At 56.6% G+C, this 12,261-nt stretch overlaps 1 protein-coding gene across 1 annotated transcript in view; it reads left to right on the forward strand.

Annotated features, from left to right (window-relative positions):
- Positions 1–12,261, forward strand: part of TECR (trans-2,3-enoyl-CoA reductase) — a 34,507-nt gene that overhangs the window by 19,251 nt on the left and 2,995 nt on the right. The window contains exon 2 of the mRNA XM_049877151.1: positions 12,168–12,218. Within this exon, the coding sequence (XP_049733108.1) occupies positions 12,168–12,218 (51 nt within the window). The remainder of the gene's footprint in view (positions 1–12,167; positions 12,219–12,261) is intronic.

Genomic DNA, 12,261 nt, shown 5'->3' on the forward strand with positions numbered 1-12,261 from the left:
GGCACCCCCACATGCCAGGGGCGGGTGCCCTTTGTAGACCTTCTCTGGCAGCAAGCACTCCTCCTCTGCTCAGGAAAGGTCCCTGTCTCCAGGGCTGTGGGGGCTCTCTGGCCTGGGCCTGCAGTCTCCACAGAGCTCTGGGCACAGGTGACCCAGAGACCATGGTGCAGAAGGAGGCTGCTGCAGCCACCCTCAGGCGGAGCTCAGGGCTAACATTACACACGGGATGGAAGCGACAGCATGGTGGGCTTCACCAATGTGGAGCCAGGGAGGCGCGGCCCACAGGACTGAGGCTGGACTGGGAACACAGGTCCGATGGTCCATCGTGACCGATAACGCCTGACTGGGCCACTTGGCTCTTGGGGACCAGTATGGGGGTGAGAAAGTGAGTGACTGTCATCACAGGGGAACAAGTCCTGTTGTTGCCACACAGGTGGTACCAGTCTTTGCTTGCAGAATAATCAAGGGTGACCTAAGATTGTTACAGATTTTTCCTGTAATTGATCCCTGAGTGAGTTTTTGGCCATACATCCCAGGAGTTCATAGAGTTGGGGCTTTGCTCTAACAAAATTGTCCATTCTCATCTGCTTACTTTTGTGAGCACAGTTTCTTAGTGTTTACATTAAAAGAGAGAAAAATAAAGAAATGTAAGAACATTGTTGAACTCTTTCTCCTTCTTACAATAAGAAATACCATGTGACGTGAACTGAAGGGAAAAGTGACATCCATCCCGCTGAGAGACGCAGTGCCAATAACCCAGTATTGTGATGTATAGCTCTTACTGGTTACTATTGTGGTAGAGTTCTATTGTGTTCATATGTTATGGTTTATGTTATGCTAATGGAGCTCTAGGAAACCCTGGTGGGCATAGTGGTTAAGTGCTATGGCTGCTAACCAAAGGGTTGGCAGTTCAAATCCGCCAGGCGCTCCTTGGAAACTCTATGGGGCAGTTCTACTCTGTCCTATAGGGTCACTATGAGTTGGAATTGACTTGACGGCAATTGGTAATGGAGCCCTGGTGGTGTCGTGGTTAAGCGATCAGTTGCTAACCAAAAGGTCGGCACTTGGAATCTGCCAGTCGCTCCTTGGAAACCCTATGGGGCAGTTCCCTTCTGCCCTATAAGGTCGCTATGGGTCGATTCCAATTGACTCGACAGCACCTAACAACAACAACAACAATGTAGTAATGATAACTCATAATGAAAGAGTTTTCTTTTTATACCTAGAGCCCAAGGTGTTTTTAAACAATGAAATTTCAATTTGATCAATATGGGAGGATAATCAATAATAACCTACAAGCGTAAAATATATGTATTGGAATAAGATCCCATGGGGGAGGAGAATAGAATTAAACTTCAAGTCAAAATGGAGCAAATGTTGAAGAACTCGTTCACATATATGTATTCTTTAAAAGGAATGATCAGATTACTAAAGTATTTAGACTCTATAGTTTCAGATGCTCTGGTGGCACAGTGGTTAAGAGCTCAGCTGCTAACCAAAAGGTTGGCAGTTCGAATCCACCAGCTGCTCCGTGGAAACCCTCTGGGGGCAGTTCTGCTCTGTCCTGTAGGGTCTCTATGAGTCGGAATCGACTTGATGGGAGTGGGTTTGGTTTGGTTTTCTATAGATAGGTTTTGCTCAGCTGCTAACTGAAGGGTCCGTCGTTTGAACCCACCAGTGGCTCCTTGGGAGAAAGATGTGGCAGCTGCTTCCGTGAAGATTTATAGCTTTGGAAACCCTGTGGGGCAGCACAAGCCTGCACATCAGGGTGCTCAGTGTGTACTCTGTCCTACAGCGCTGCCCTGGGGTCGGAATTAATGTGACAGCCATGTGTTTCATAGGAAAAAATGCTTCTATTAAATTGTCAGTATTTACAGTATTACAGGAGGCCAGAAATTATATCTCTTGCAACAGTTCAAGCTCAGGTGAAAAAATAGCTTAAAAATGTAGGAGGGAGGTACATGAAGTTTTCCAAACCACCTTAGGGGATACGCAAGCACTGCATGTTCTCACTTGCAGATGCTTCACCTGATTGGGGGTGGGGGAGAGGTTGGGCTGGGGAGTGGCACCTGAGGGGGTGGGGTTTCTTAATGGGTGGGTATTCTCTCCACTTGGGTGCTTAATGAAACTTACTGTGTCCAAAACTGAGCTCTGACTCTTTCCCCCAAACCTGGTGTTTCCCAACCTGTGAGTGGCGGCTGCAGCCTTCCAGTCACCAGGTCTGAAGCTGTCTGCCTGTCCTTTCCCTTACACCTTGAATCCAAAAAAAACCAAACGTGTTGCCATCGAGCCCATTCCAACTCCCAGCAACTCAATGGGACAGAGCTGAACTGCCTTATAGGGTTTCCAAGGACTGGCTGGTGGATTTGAACTGCCAGCCTTTGATTAGCAGCTGAGCTCTTAACTGCTGCGCCACCGGGGTTCCACCTCATGTCTAGAAGTCAGCAAATCCAGAGCTCAGCCTTCACAATACATCTCAACTCTAACCACTGCTCACCACCCTCACTGCCTTCATCAGCTCTCAGCCAGGGCTTGGCGAGCTCTCTGGAAAAGGTCAGGTAGCAGATGTGTCCGGCTTTGGGGGCCATACGGCTTTGTGGCAATGATTCAACTCTGCCATTAGAGCTCGAAAGCAGCCATAGACGATGTGTCCACCAAGGAGCGTGGCTGTGTTCCAAAACAATTTAACTATGGACACTGAAATTGGAATTTCACAGAATTTTCACATTATGAAATATTAGTCTTCTTTCGATTTTTTTTTGGATTTGTAAACATCCCTTTTTACAAAACTGGAGTTAGCCCGTGGGCCATAGTTTGCCAACCCCTGGTTTAAGCCATTGTCATGTCGATGGAATTATCGCCCTAGCCTCTTACTGGGCTCCCTGCTTCCACCCTTATTCACAGTCCAGAGGGATCCTTTAACAACCCGAGTCAGCTCACAGCCCTCCTCTGTTGAGAAGTTTCCATAGCTCCCACTTCATTCATGGTAGAAACTGACATGGCCCCGCATGATACCCTCCCCTCCCCTCACTCTGCACCAGCCTTGTGGACCTCCTCACTGTTGCTTAAGCTCCCCAACCATGTCCCCACCCCAGGGCCTTTGGGTGGGTGGCTCCTCTGCTTGAAATGCTCTCCCCACCACCTGAGCATCTCTCCTTCACCCCCTTCAGGGTTTGGCTTAAAGTCCACTTTAAGGCCACTGGGCCTTTTTATGTAAAACTGCACACCTTTCACTTGCCACTCCCTGCCGCCTTTCCTGCTCTGTGTTCTCTGTGGCACACGTCACTTGATTAAAAAAAATACTCTGTTGTTCTTTATCTAATTGTCTCTGTTCCCCCCAAGTGTCATCTTCATATGGTCAGGGATTTCTGTGTCTGCTTCTGCAGCTGGGTCCCCAGAGCCCTCATCAGTGCTGCCCTAGAGTAGGGGTTCAGTCAGCATTTGTTGAGTGAGTGAATGAGCCTCTTTTTCCTGATCCGCAAAAGGGGATTCGTAGTAGTAGATGAGGTAATTCCTGTTGGGACGCGCCTCGGTGTTCGCTATGTGGTGAGCATGCGAGAGGTTTGAGCCATGCAGGCCCAAGCTGAGGTGTGTGCCAGCTGAGCTCAAGGGTGGGACTAACCTGCCTCCATGACTCAGGAGTGGTGGACCAGGTTGGGCGTCCGCTGGGTGCGCTCCTCTTGCTCCTCTTGTCAGCTTGTGTCCACAGGCCTCAGAGTTGGCTGGTGTCTTCCAGCCTTCTGGCCCAATAGCACCTTCCTGCCCAGAGATGGGAGAGAGGCCCAGACATGGTCACCGACCCAACCCTGCACGGGCATGCTGGGGTGCAGGTCTAGGCTGTCCTCCAGGGGTCCGGGGCTTGGGGAGGTGAAAGAGAGTATGAGGGGCAACTTTTGAAGAGTGGGCCCACACTGGGCATTCAAGGGTGACCCCCCACCCCCACCCCAGCCTCGAACATTCGGCTCTAAGGGCCCTCCCCTGGATCTGGAGCCTGCGTGTCCTGGGGCTGTTGCTTGTGCTCCTGGAGCCTCGGCTGTAAAATGAGGTAGCAGTGCCATCTAACAGTGTCAGCGGGAGTGTGGTGGGAGAAAGTGGAGGCCAGGCACTGGCACACTCCCTAAAGAGCTGCGAGGAGGGGGAGGGGCAGAGAGGAGCTTCTTGGGGAATCTGATTTCCAAGGCAGGACTGAGAGCCAGGGATAGGACAGGCGTCCTTCTCAGTGCGTCCAGCTACCCTGTGCTGGGTCCTCTCGGACAGGCCATGGCTCATGAGACCTGGTAGGTTGGTCCGTGCCCCCGCACACGGCCTTCTCAACCAGCACTGAATCTCTCTCCGCCCCCCTCCCCATGGCATTGGGTTGCCAGGCCCAGTGACAGCTTCCATCCACATGCAAAGGAGAACATGTAGGAAGCGATGCGGCTGCTGCCAGGTCCTTGCTGGGCCTTCTGTGGTGTAAGGAGGTGACAGGCCTTTCCCCTGGCACGGCCTGACCATGTGAAGCCAGTGGGCAAGTTCCTTGGCCCAGGAGAGACTGAAGCCTGGGGGGCAGCAGACTGTGTACTCCCTACCGGGTGTCCTGCACATGCGTGAAAAAGAGTCAGCACCGGCCTATGAGCCCTCAAAGTTGGAGTGTCAGCTGCAGGGCCGCTTTCCAGATAACCAGATCCAGTGCGTGTGTGTTTTTCCTTTTTGTTTTAAAGCAGTCAGTTCGTCTCTTCAAAGTGGAGGTGATGTTGCATCATGGTTGTGAGCGGGTCTTTGGGCCCAGGTTGACAGGGTCGGCACTGGCTTGGCACTTCTTGGCTACGTGCCGTGTGCCAGGGTTGTCCCAGCCCAGGTTCTCTGAGCTTCTTGACGGCATCACAGCCTTAGCGTCCACGGCTTGGGTGAGGATTGGGTGAGATGGTGCAGGTGGAGGTCTTAGCACTGTCTTTGGCACGAGGTAAGCATCTGGTAGATGTTACTATCCGTGCCACTTGCCTGGATGCTCAGGGTGGATGCCTCTGAAGGAAACGGGACCTGCCGAGCTGTTCTGGGTGGATCACCACCCCTTGAAAACCCGCCTTAGCAGAGGCCCAGAGGCAAGGTGGGTTGTGGGGAGTGAAGAGCTGGGCCATAGAACGCAGGCCCCCTGACCCCTCTGGATTCTGTTCAGCGCCCCTTTTCTCGGGCCTTCTGTGATCACAACACCCAGCCGGGGTGCACACAGCCATGTGATGAATGTTCCCCGAGGCTGGATTGCGTCCATGCTGCACACACGGCTCCGCCAGGCAGTAATAGCAGTGCCAGGTACTTCTGGTTACCCCCCCACTGCCTCTGTCCCCTCGTCTGGCAAGTGGGGGTGCAAGCAGGAGCAGACTGGTCAAGGTCTTAGGTGTGGGTGCTTAGCATGTTCCTGGCACTCCCTAGCCTGGTGACATCCTGCTCCCAACAAGGCAGCCACGGGGGTGCCTGGCACAGCTATTCTCTGGACATCAGGGAGAAACGAGGTCAGAGCAGAGCTGCTGAGCTGCTGTTGTGGGGAAGGAAGTATTTCTGGCTCAGCAGGTGTGGCCTGTGCTGGCTTCCCAGCAGCTGAACTTAAGGTGTTTTCAGCCATCCTCGCATTGGCAGTGTGACTGGATATTTCTGGAAAGTGGAAGGGAAGACAGCTAAAGTGCTGAGCTGGAGTCCAGGCAAATGTGGTCAGGCCTGTCTGTGAGAGGTGGTATGCCGGAGGGGAGCTGTACTACCCAGAACAGGCTGGCTGGGGGCCGTTGGAAGGACTTGTTGGGCCTTTGCATTTTGTCTGGGTTCCTTGGTTGTCCCAAGCAGGACTTGCACCCACAGCCAGGCCTCTTGGGACTTCCAGGAGCTTCTGCCACAGCCCCAGGAGAAGATGTTGCATGGTCATGGTACAAGCACCCTCCCCACAGGCTTGTGCAGGCCTCTTTTGGGTAGAGCCAGGCGGCCCCGGACAGGCGGCCCCTTTGGAGGGCCCTTTCCAGGCAGTCTGTCCCCCAGGGTCTGAGCCAGCCTGCTGGAGAGCTGGGTCCTTAGCAGCAGGGTCTGCCACAAGGTGCCAGCTCTGCGTGGGGCCTGTGTTTTGATTGGTGGGAGAGGGAGGACCTTGCCATGTTGGGGCACAAGCATTTCCTGCTAGATGACCAGGGTGCACTCCCACTTCCTCATCTGTGACATGGGGCTCAGGGCTCCTGCACCCTCAGGGGGTTGTGGGATGGAAGCAGGGCATCTGGAAAGTTCTAGCCTAAGCAGGAAGTGCGCAGTGATTGTCAGCCACCGTTCTCACCGTGATCATCAGGATTTACCACGGGGAGGTCACATTTTAGGATACATACAAGGTCCAAGTGCATAAGCGGGAGGTGATGAGGGTGGCCTGGAATCTAAGTCGGCTCCTCTCACCTGTGCTTGGCCCTTGTCTTGGAGCCAGAAGGCTGCTGGGCCTCATGATGTGGGCTGTGCAGCAAGTCTGTTGAGTCTCGTTTATGAATTGGCGAGGGTCTAGGAAGCATCAGGCCAGCCTGCATTGTCAGGATGGGGAAACCGAGGCTCAAGCAGTTCCCTCCCCCAGGCTCCTGGCCTCTGGTGCCTGGATCCTGTGTGCAGCACCGGCTGGCCATCCCACCAGCTGTCCAGCAGGAGTTGCAAACTCAGCCCTTCCAAACTGGGGCTTGGTGGTGCTTGCTAGACCTGCCCTCCTGGTCCTGGGACTCTGCACCTCCCTCCTGGGCCTCAGACTCCTACCACTTTTCCCCTCTTCCTCCCTCCATCCAAACCATCAGTGGGGTCATGTCAGTGCCACCTTCACAGTCTGTCCACAATCCACCCACTTCTTACCCCGCCACGGTCCCCACCTGGTCCAGTCCCGTCGTGGCCTCCCTGGACCAGTGCAGTTGTCTCCACCCCTCCCCTCACTCCTCACCCCTCACCCCTGTTCCTCTGCAGAACTCAGAGGGCGCCTGGGAGCACCTGCACCAGAGCATGTTCCCTCTGTGCTCACAACCCTACATAGTTCCCACCTCACTAGGATAAAAGCCCAAGTCCTCCCTCAGCCCAGGAGTCCTGCGCAATCTGCCCTGTTACCTCTCTGCCCTCACCTCCCACCCTCCCCCTCACGTGTGCTGTTTCAGCCTCACAGGCCTCCTTGCTAACATTCCAGGCACAGTCCTGCCTCAGGGCCTTCGTACTGGCTGTTCCTCTGCCTGAAATGCCCTCCCCCCAGATATGCACATGGCTTGTTCCCTCCTGTCTCTGTCAGATGTCTCTTTCTCAGGGACCCCTTCCCTGACCACTTTATTTAAAATGGCCACCCCCTAATCCTGACCCCCCATTCTCTGTGTTTGCTCCACAGCACTTATGACAGCAGTGCCACTATTGTCTGACCCTCCTTCTATCCCGCTTCCCTGAACTCATAGTCCCTTGAAGGCAGGTCCCCTGAAGGCAGGGGTTGCTTTTGTTTGCTGCTGTGTCCCTGAAATCTGGAGCAGTGCCTGAAGCACTGACCATGGCTGACTGGGGCTAGAGCTGCTCGCTGTCCCACCGTGCACCTGAGTCGTCTCCTCCCCTGGCCTTGGGATGGGGCCTTCCCAGGGAGCCAGGTGGCTGTGGGCCCCCTTCCAGCCGTGGAGGAAGGCTATGGCCACAAGGGGGCAGTGGAGAGGTTCGCCGCCTCAGCCACCTTGCAGGCTGGGAGCGAGGCCCTGATCCTCTAGGCTGTGAATGGTGATGGTCCGTAGAGGTGGTCCCATGGTGTGAACCGCCCAGCCCCACCTCTGCTAGGCAGCAGAGCCGTAAGACTCTTATAGATCTGTTATCGCTCTCTGTGGATGGGCCCATCTTCACGGCCACAGTTAGGATTCGGGGGCGGGTGTGAGTGCTCAGCCAGGGCCCTGCCTGCGACCACCATTGCCGTTCTGCTAGTATTTGTCTAATAATATTTATTCTTAATATTGTTGATGTATTCTGTATTGGGCATGCTAACATATTACCTAATTTGTTATCGTCATCTTTGTAATTCTTACAGTAACGCTGTCAGGTAAGATTTGGCAGGCCCAGAGGGGTTGGGCAACTTGTCCAGGGCCACACAGCCAGGTGAGTCTTTTTCACCTCAGAGCCTGAGGAGTGTGAGCACAGCTTAGCCTGCTGTTGGCCCTCACACCCTCACCCTCCTTTGAGGGAGCTATGGGGCATGGGGTGCTGCCTTAGAGGGCCCAGCCATGTTAGTCCATCAGTATGGAGCCCCCTTTATGTGGGGGTTGCTGATAAAGGAGAGCCCAAGTTCCAGGGAGCTGCAGCCCCTGTGCCCCTGTTGGCCAATGCTTTCCTTTGGTGAGGGGCACCCAGGAGCCAGGGCAGGAGGGTCTGTCATCAATGTGCCAGATGGGCATGTCTGCAGGCCTGGCAGAGGGAGGCACCTTGGGGACAGGCACAGCGAGGTGTGGTGAGGGAAGAGTGGGAGTTGGTGGATGGGGAGGGGCCTTGGGGTCCGACTCCTGTGACCTTGGGCAAGCCAGGTGCCTCAAGCCCACCAGATGTTTGCAGAGACAGTGCCACGCCACCCCTGTTCCGGTGCTGGGAGAATGTAGACCCACCGCATTCAGGAGCAGACCTCTAGTGGGGACACAGTCGCTCTCTTGAGCAGATGGTCAGGAAGGCCTCCCTGAGAGGACATCTGAAGGCCTGAGGGGGTCAGGGGAGCTGCTTGGGTTTCTGGGGGAGCGCTTCAGGCAGAGGGCACAGCCCACAAAGCCCTGAGCCCCCACCGTGGCATAACCGGTGGTGATCTTGGTAGCTTCGCCCTGGACAGCTGGGACAGCAGGGCCCCTACTGCTTCTTCTCCATCTGGGTGCCCACCTGCAGGTGGAGGTCCACAGTCTGGCCCCGAGCCCCTCCTATAGGGTGGGCTGTGGGCATTGCCCCTGCCCCCGGCCCTGGGCCATGTGCCTTGACCTTGTGCTACCACGAGTTGCTGTTGGTCGGGCTGTGGAATCTCTGGCCTCCGTGTGAGAATTCCTTCCCAGCTAGTGGAACTATTATCACAAGCCACCCACCCACCCCAGCCCAGGGCACCTGTGCGTTGTTGTCCTCTGCCTGCCCATTGTGCCCCTCTGAGGCTGCAGGGTCACACTGTCTGTGACAGTGCCCGGACCATGGGCAGATGACTCCCCTCCAGGCCTCACTTCATCCATTGAGAGCCCTCGGCCCCCTACTCTGGCTTTGGGAGCAGCATCACCTGTTCCTTGCTGCCCCTCCTCTCCGTGGGGACAGGAAGGGGTGCGGGGGCTCCCTCCAGGAGGGCCCACCACTCCTCCCTGCCCACCTCCTCCCAGGGATGGGGCCGGAGCCCGCTGCCTGCCCTGCCACTGGCTCCCTTTGACCCCAGGCCTGGGCATACCCTGGGCCCCTACCCCAGCCCTCCTTAGGTGGTGTGGGGTGCAGCACAAAAGGAGTCCCCCACATTAGGCTCAGGGTCTCTGGGGGCGGGTGGGGGTGGGGAACCTCTGCTGTTCCCGGGCACGTCACCCAGGTCCTTTTTTTTTTTTTTTTTAACTCTATTCGGAAACAATTAGAGATGTATAGGAAGTTGCAAAAATAGTAGAGACGGACCCTGTGCACCCCCAGGGCCTTTTAATCTTTGAGAGAAGACAGCTGCTGGGTCTGGGGATTTGGGGGCAGGAATGGAAAGGAGCAGACTGGGTCCCTTACCTCTTGGGCGTGCGGGTGGCTCCTGTGCAGGCTGGGCTGGGCACTGCTGCAGACTCCAGCCCCCTCCCCAGCCCCTCGTTTCTGCACCCTTCTGCCGCCCTGCTTCCTTTCCCAGCAGCCAGGCCTTCGACGGTGGCTCTCCCTCCTGGGCCCTGGGCCTGTGTCTGGGCTGGGGGAGAGGATAGGGTTTCACCCCTCCCCTCGGCAGTTGTATTTTAAGCTGTTGAGTGGTTCAGCAGGAACTTGAGGCTCCTCTTCCAGCGGAGGCTGGTGCTGCCGGCCTGTGGGCCACACGGACTCCCAAAGTGTACAGGCACTGCCTGCCCGGGCCCAGGCCCTATTAATAGACCTGCAACCCCGGTGCCCTCCCAGGGCCCTGCTGTTCTAGCCCTTCCCAGCTCATCCCACCTGCGCCCTTACCCTCGCCCACAGGTCCCCTTGGTGGGCCTGGTGCTACCCTCCATGTGCCAGCTCTCCGCCCAGCCCTTGTTACGCCTGGGGCTCAGAGGGGTTGAGCACCCCAGGCCCCATAGCCAGGCAGAGCCTGGTGACAGCGGGCTCTTGAGTGGGGGATGGTAGGTGGTGTTCCCAAGGGGGCAGTATGTCATGGATAGGCAGACAGGCCATGTCCTGGCAGGGACCTGGTGGCCTGCAGGGGGACAGAGACCTGGTCCCAGGCCCATGCTCCACCTCGTGGCAGGATGCTGCACTCCCCATGGGGACTCTCTACACCTGTCCTGACAGCCTGCATCTACTCAGCCTCCCCTGCCCCCTGCCGCTTTGCAGTCCTCCCCCTAGGCAGACACCTCCCTATCTCCCGTGGGGCCAGGCCGTGCACGTGCCTCTCCCGCTGTCGGGGCCGTGCATCTGTATGTGTGTTTGTGTGTTAAGTGTGTGTGTGCACTTACTGGGACAGGGTGCGAGGGGAGCTCAGCTTCTCTGGTGTAATGGTGAAGCCCCTTGCATTAGGGTGGGCTCTTGGTGCACTGGTCCTGTCTCCCTGTCTCCCTGGCTCTGGTGGGTGGTTGCATCCTCAGATGGCCCCTGCCTGCCTGAGGCCCCGCCCTGGGTTTGGCACAGAGCTCAGGTCTCAGAGCAGTGTGTCTTGTCCCTTGTCCCCATTCTGTCTCTGACCAAGAGCCCACCTAGGGCTGTGGGTGGGAAGGGTCTCCAGCAACTGCTGGACAGTGGTTGATTTGGGAGCAAACCTAGGCCTGCCTGCATGGTCCACCTCTAACAGGGTCCCTGCTGTGGCATTCAGGCCTTTTGGCATCTGCAAGATGCTGTTGGACCTCACTCTGCCGCCTCCAACAACTCACACCCTTTCATTGCTCTTGCCCGGTGCCTTCTCCAGCCTACTTGGGTCAGGTGTGCCACATGCCCCTGGGGACTCCCTCTGCCCCTGTGTCTGGCATCTCACCTGTGGGGACAGGGAGAGCAGGCCAGGCTCCCCAGGCCCAGCATAGATCTGGCTGTGGTCTGGGAGGTACAAACAGGCTGAGACTATGTACTCTGGGCCTCTGGAGGCTTCAGGCCTGGAGGTGGGTATGATACTGGGCAGATGTGCCAGAAAACTGGTCCTTGGAGATGGCCTTGAACCAGGCCTGGGTGGACCTGGTGAGAAATGGGTGGAGTGAGTGGTAGGGCAGGGTCAGGGTGGCCGCCGTGCAGGGATTGAGGCTTCAGCAGCCCTGCTGGGGGCCCTGGCCTGGAGTTCCCTGGTTTCTTGACCCTTTTCATGCTAAGAGCTCTCTGCACCAATAGCTCTGGAATCTGTCACCTCCCTGGGAACACAATGCACAAGGAAAGTAATCCGGAGTGGCTCTTACAGCTCAGGAGGGGAAATGGATGATCTATCTCACGGATTCTCAAAATAGCTGAGGTTTCTCCAGGCTTGGTGGACTCCTTTGCTGGCCTCTCACCCTCTCCCTGCCCTGGGGTGGCCCCTCCCTGCCTGGGTTGGAGCTCTGTGGCCCCTGATTTGTTGGGAGGCCATACCCACTAAGAAGCTTCTCTGTCTGGGTGCCCTGGTCCCCCATAGAGCCCCCCTAGAGGAGGTCTGTGGCATGGCCCCTGGGGGCTGAGTCTGGGCTGGTTTTATATTTAGCTGGACTGTGGCTGTGGTGCCACTCGGGTTACATCTGGCAGAGAAGTTGGCCTCGCAGGGCAGGCATGGGCTCCCTTCCAGCACCGCGGCAGAATTTGATCGGCTGGCCGGCTAGCCCAGCGCTGCTTCCAATGGGGAGGTCTGGTGGGGACTGACGGGCAGCAGATAGGCCACTGGCTGAGGCGGGTGTGGAGTGGAGTGGGCAGGGCTGGTGGCTGGTGCTGAGGGTGGCATGGACATGAACATGGTGGCCCGAGAGGCCAGCCAGGGCCTTGCCCTTGGCCTCATCAGCCTTCCTGGGCCTGCACCCCCCAAGGCGGCCAAGAAACCTAAAAAGGCCGTTCTCTTCTTTGAGGTGGAGATTCTGGACGCGAAGACGCGGGAGAAGCTGTGCTTCCTAGACAAGGTAGGGCTGTGGCCGCCAGCTCCCTAAGCCAGGGCACAGGTCC

The sequence above is a fragment of the Elephas maximus genome, chromosome 3 (assembly GCF_024166365.1).
Source record: "Elephas maximus indicus isolate mEleMax1 chromosome 3, mEleMax1 primary haplotype, whole genome shotgun sequence".
Lineage (NCBI taxonomy): Eukaryota > Metazoa > Chordata > Mammalia > Proboscidea > Elephantidae > Elephas > Elephas maximus.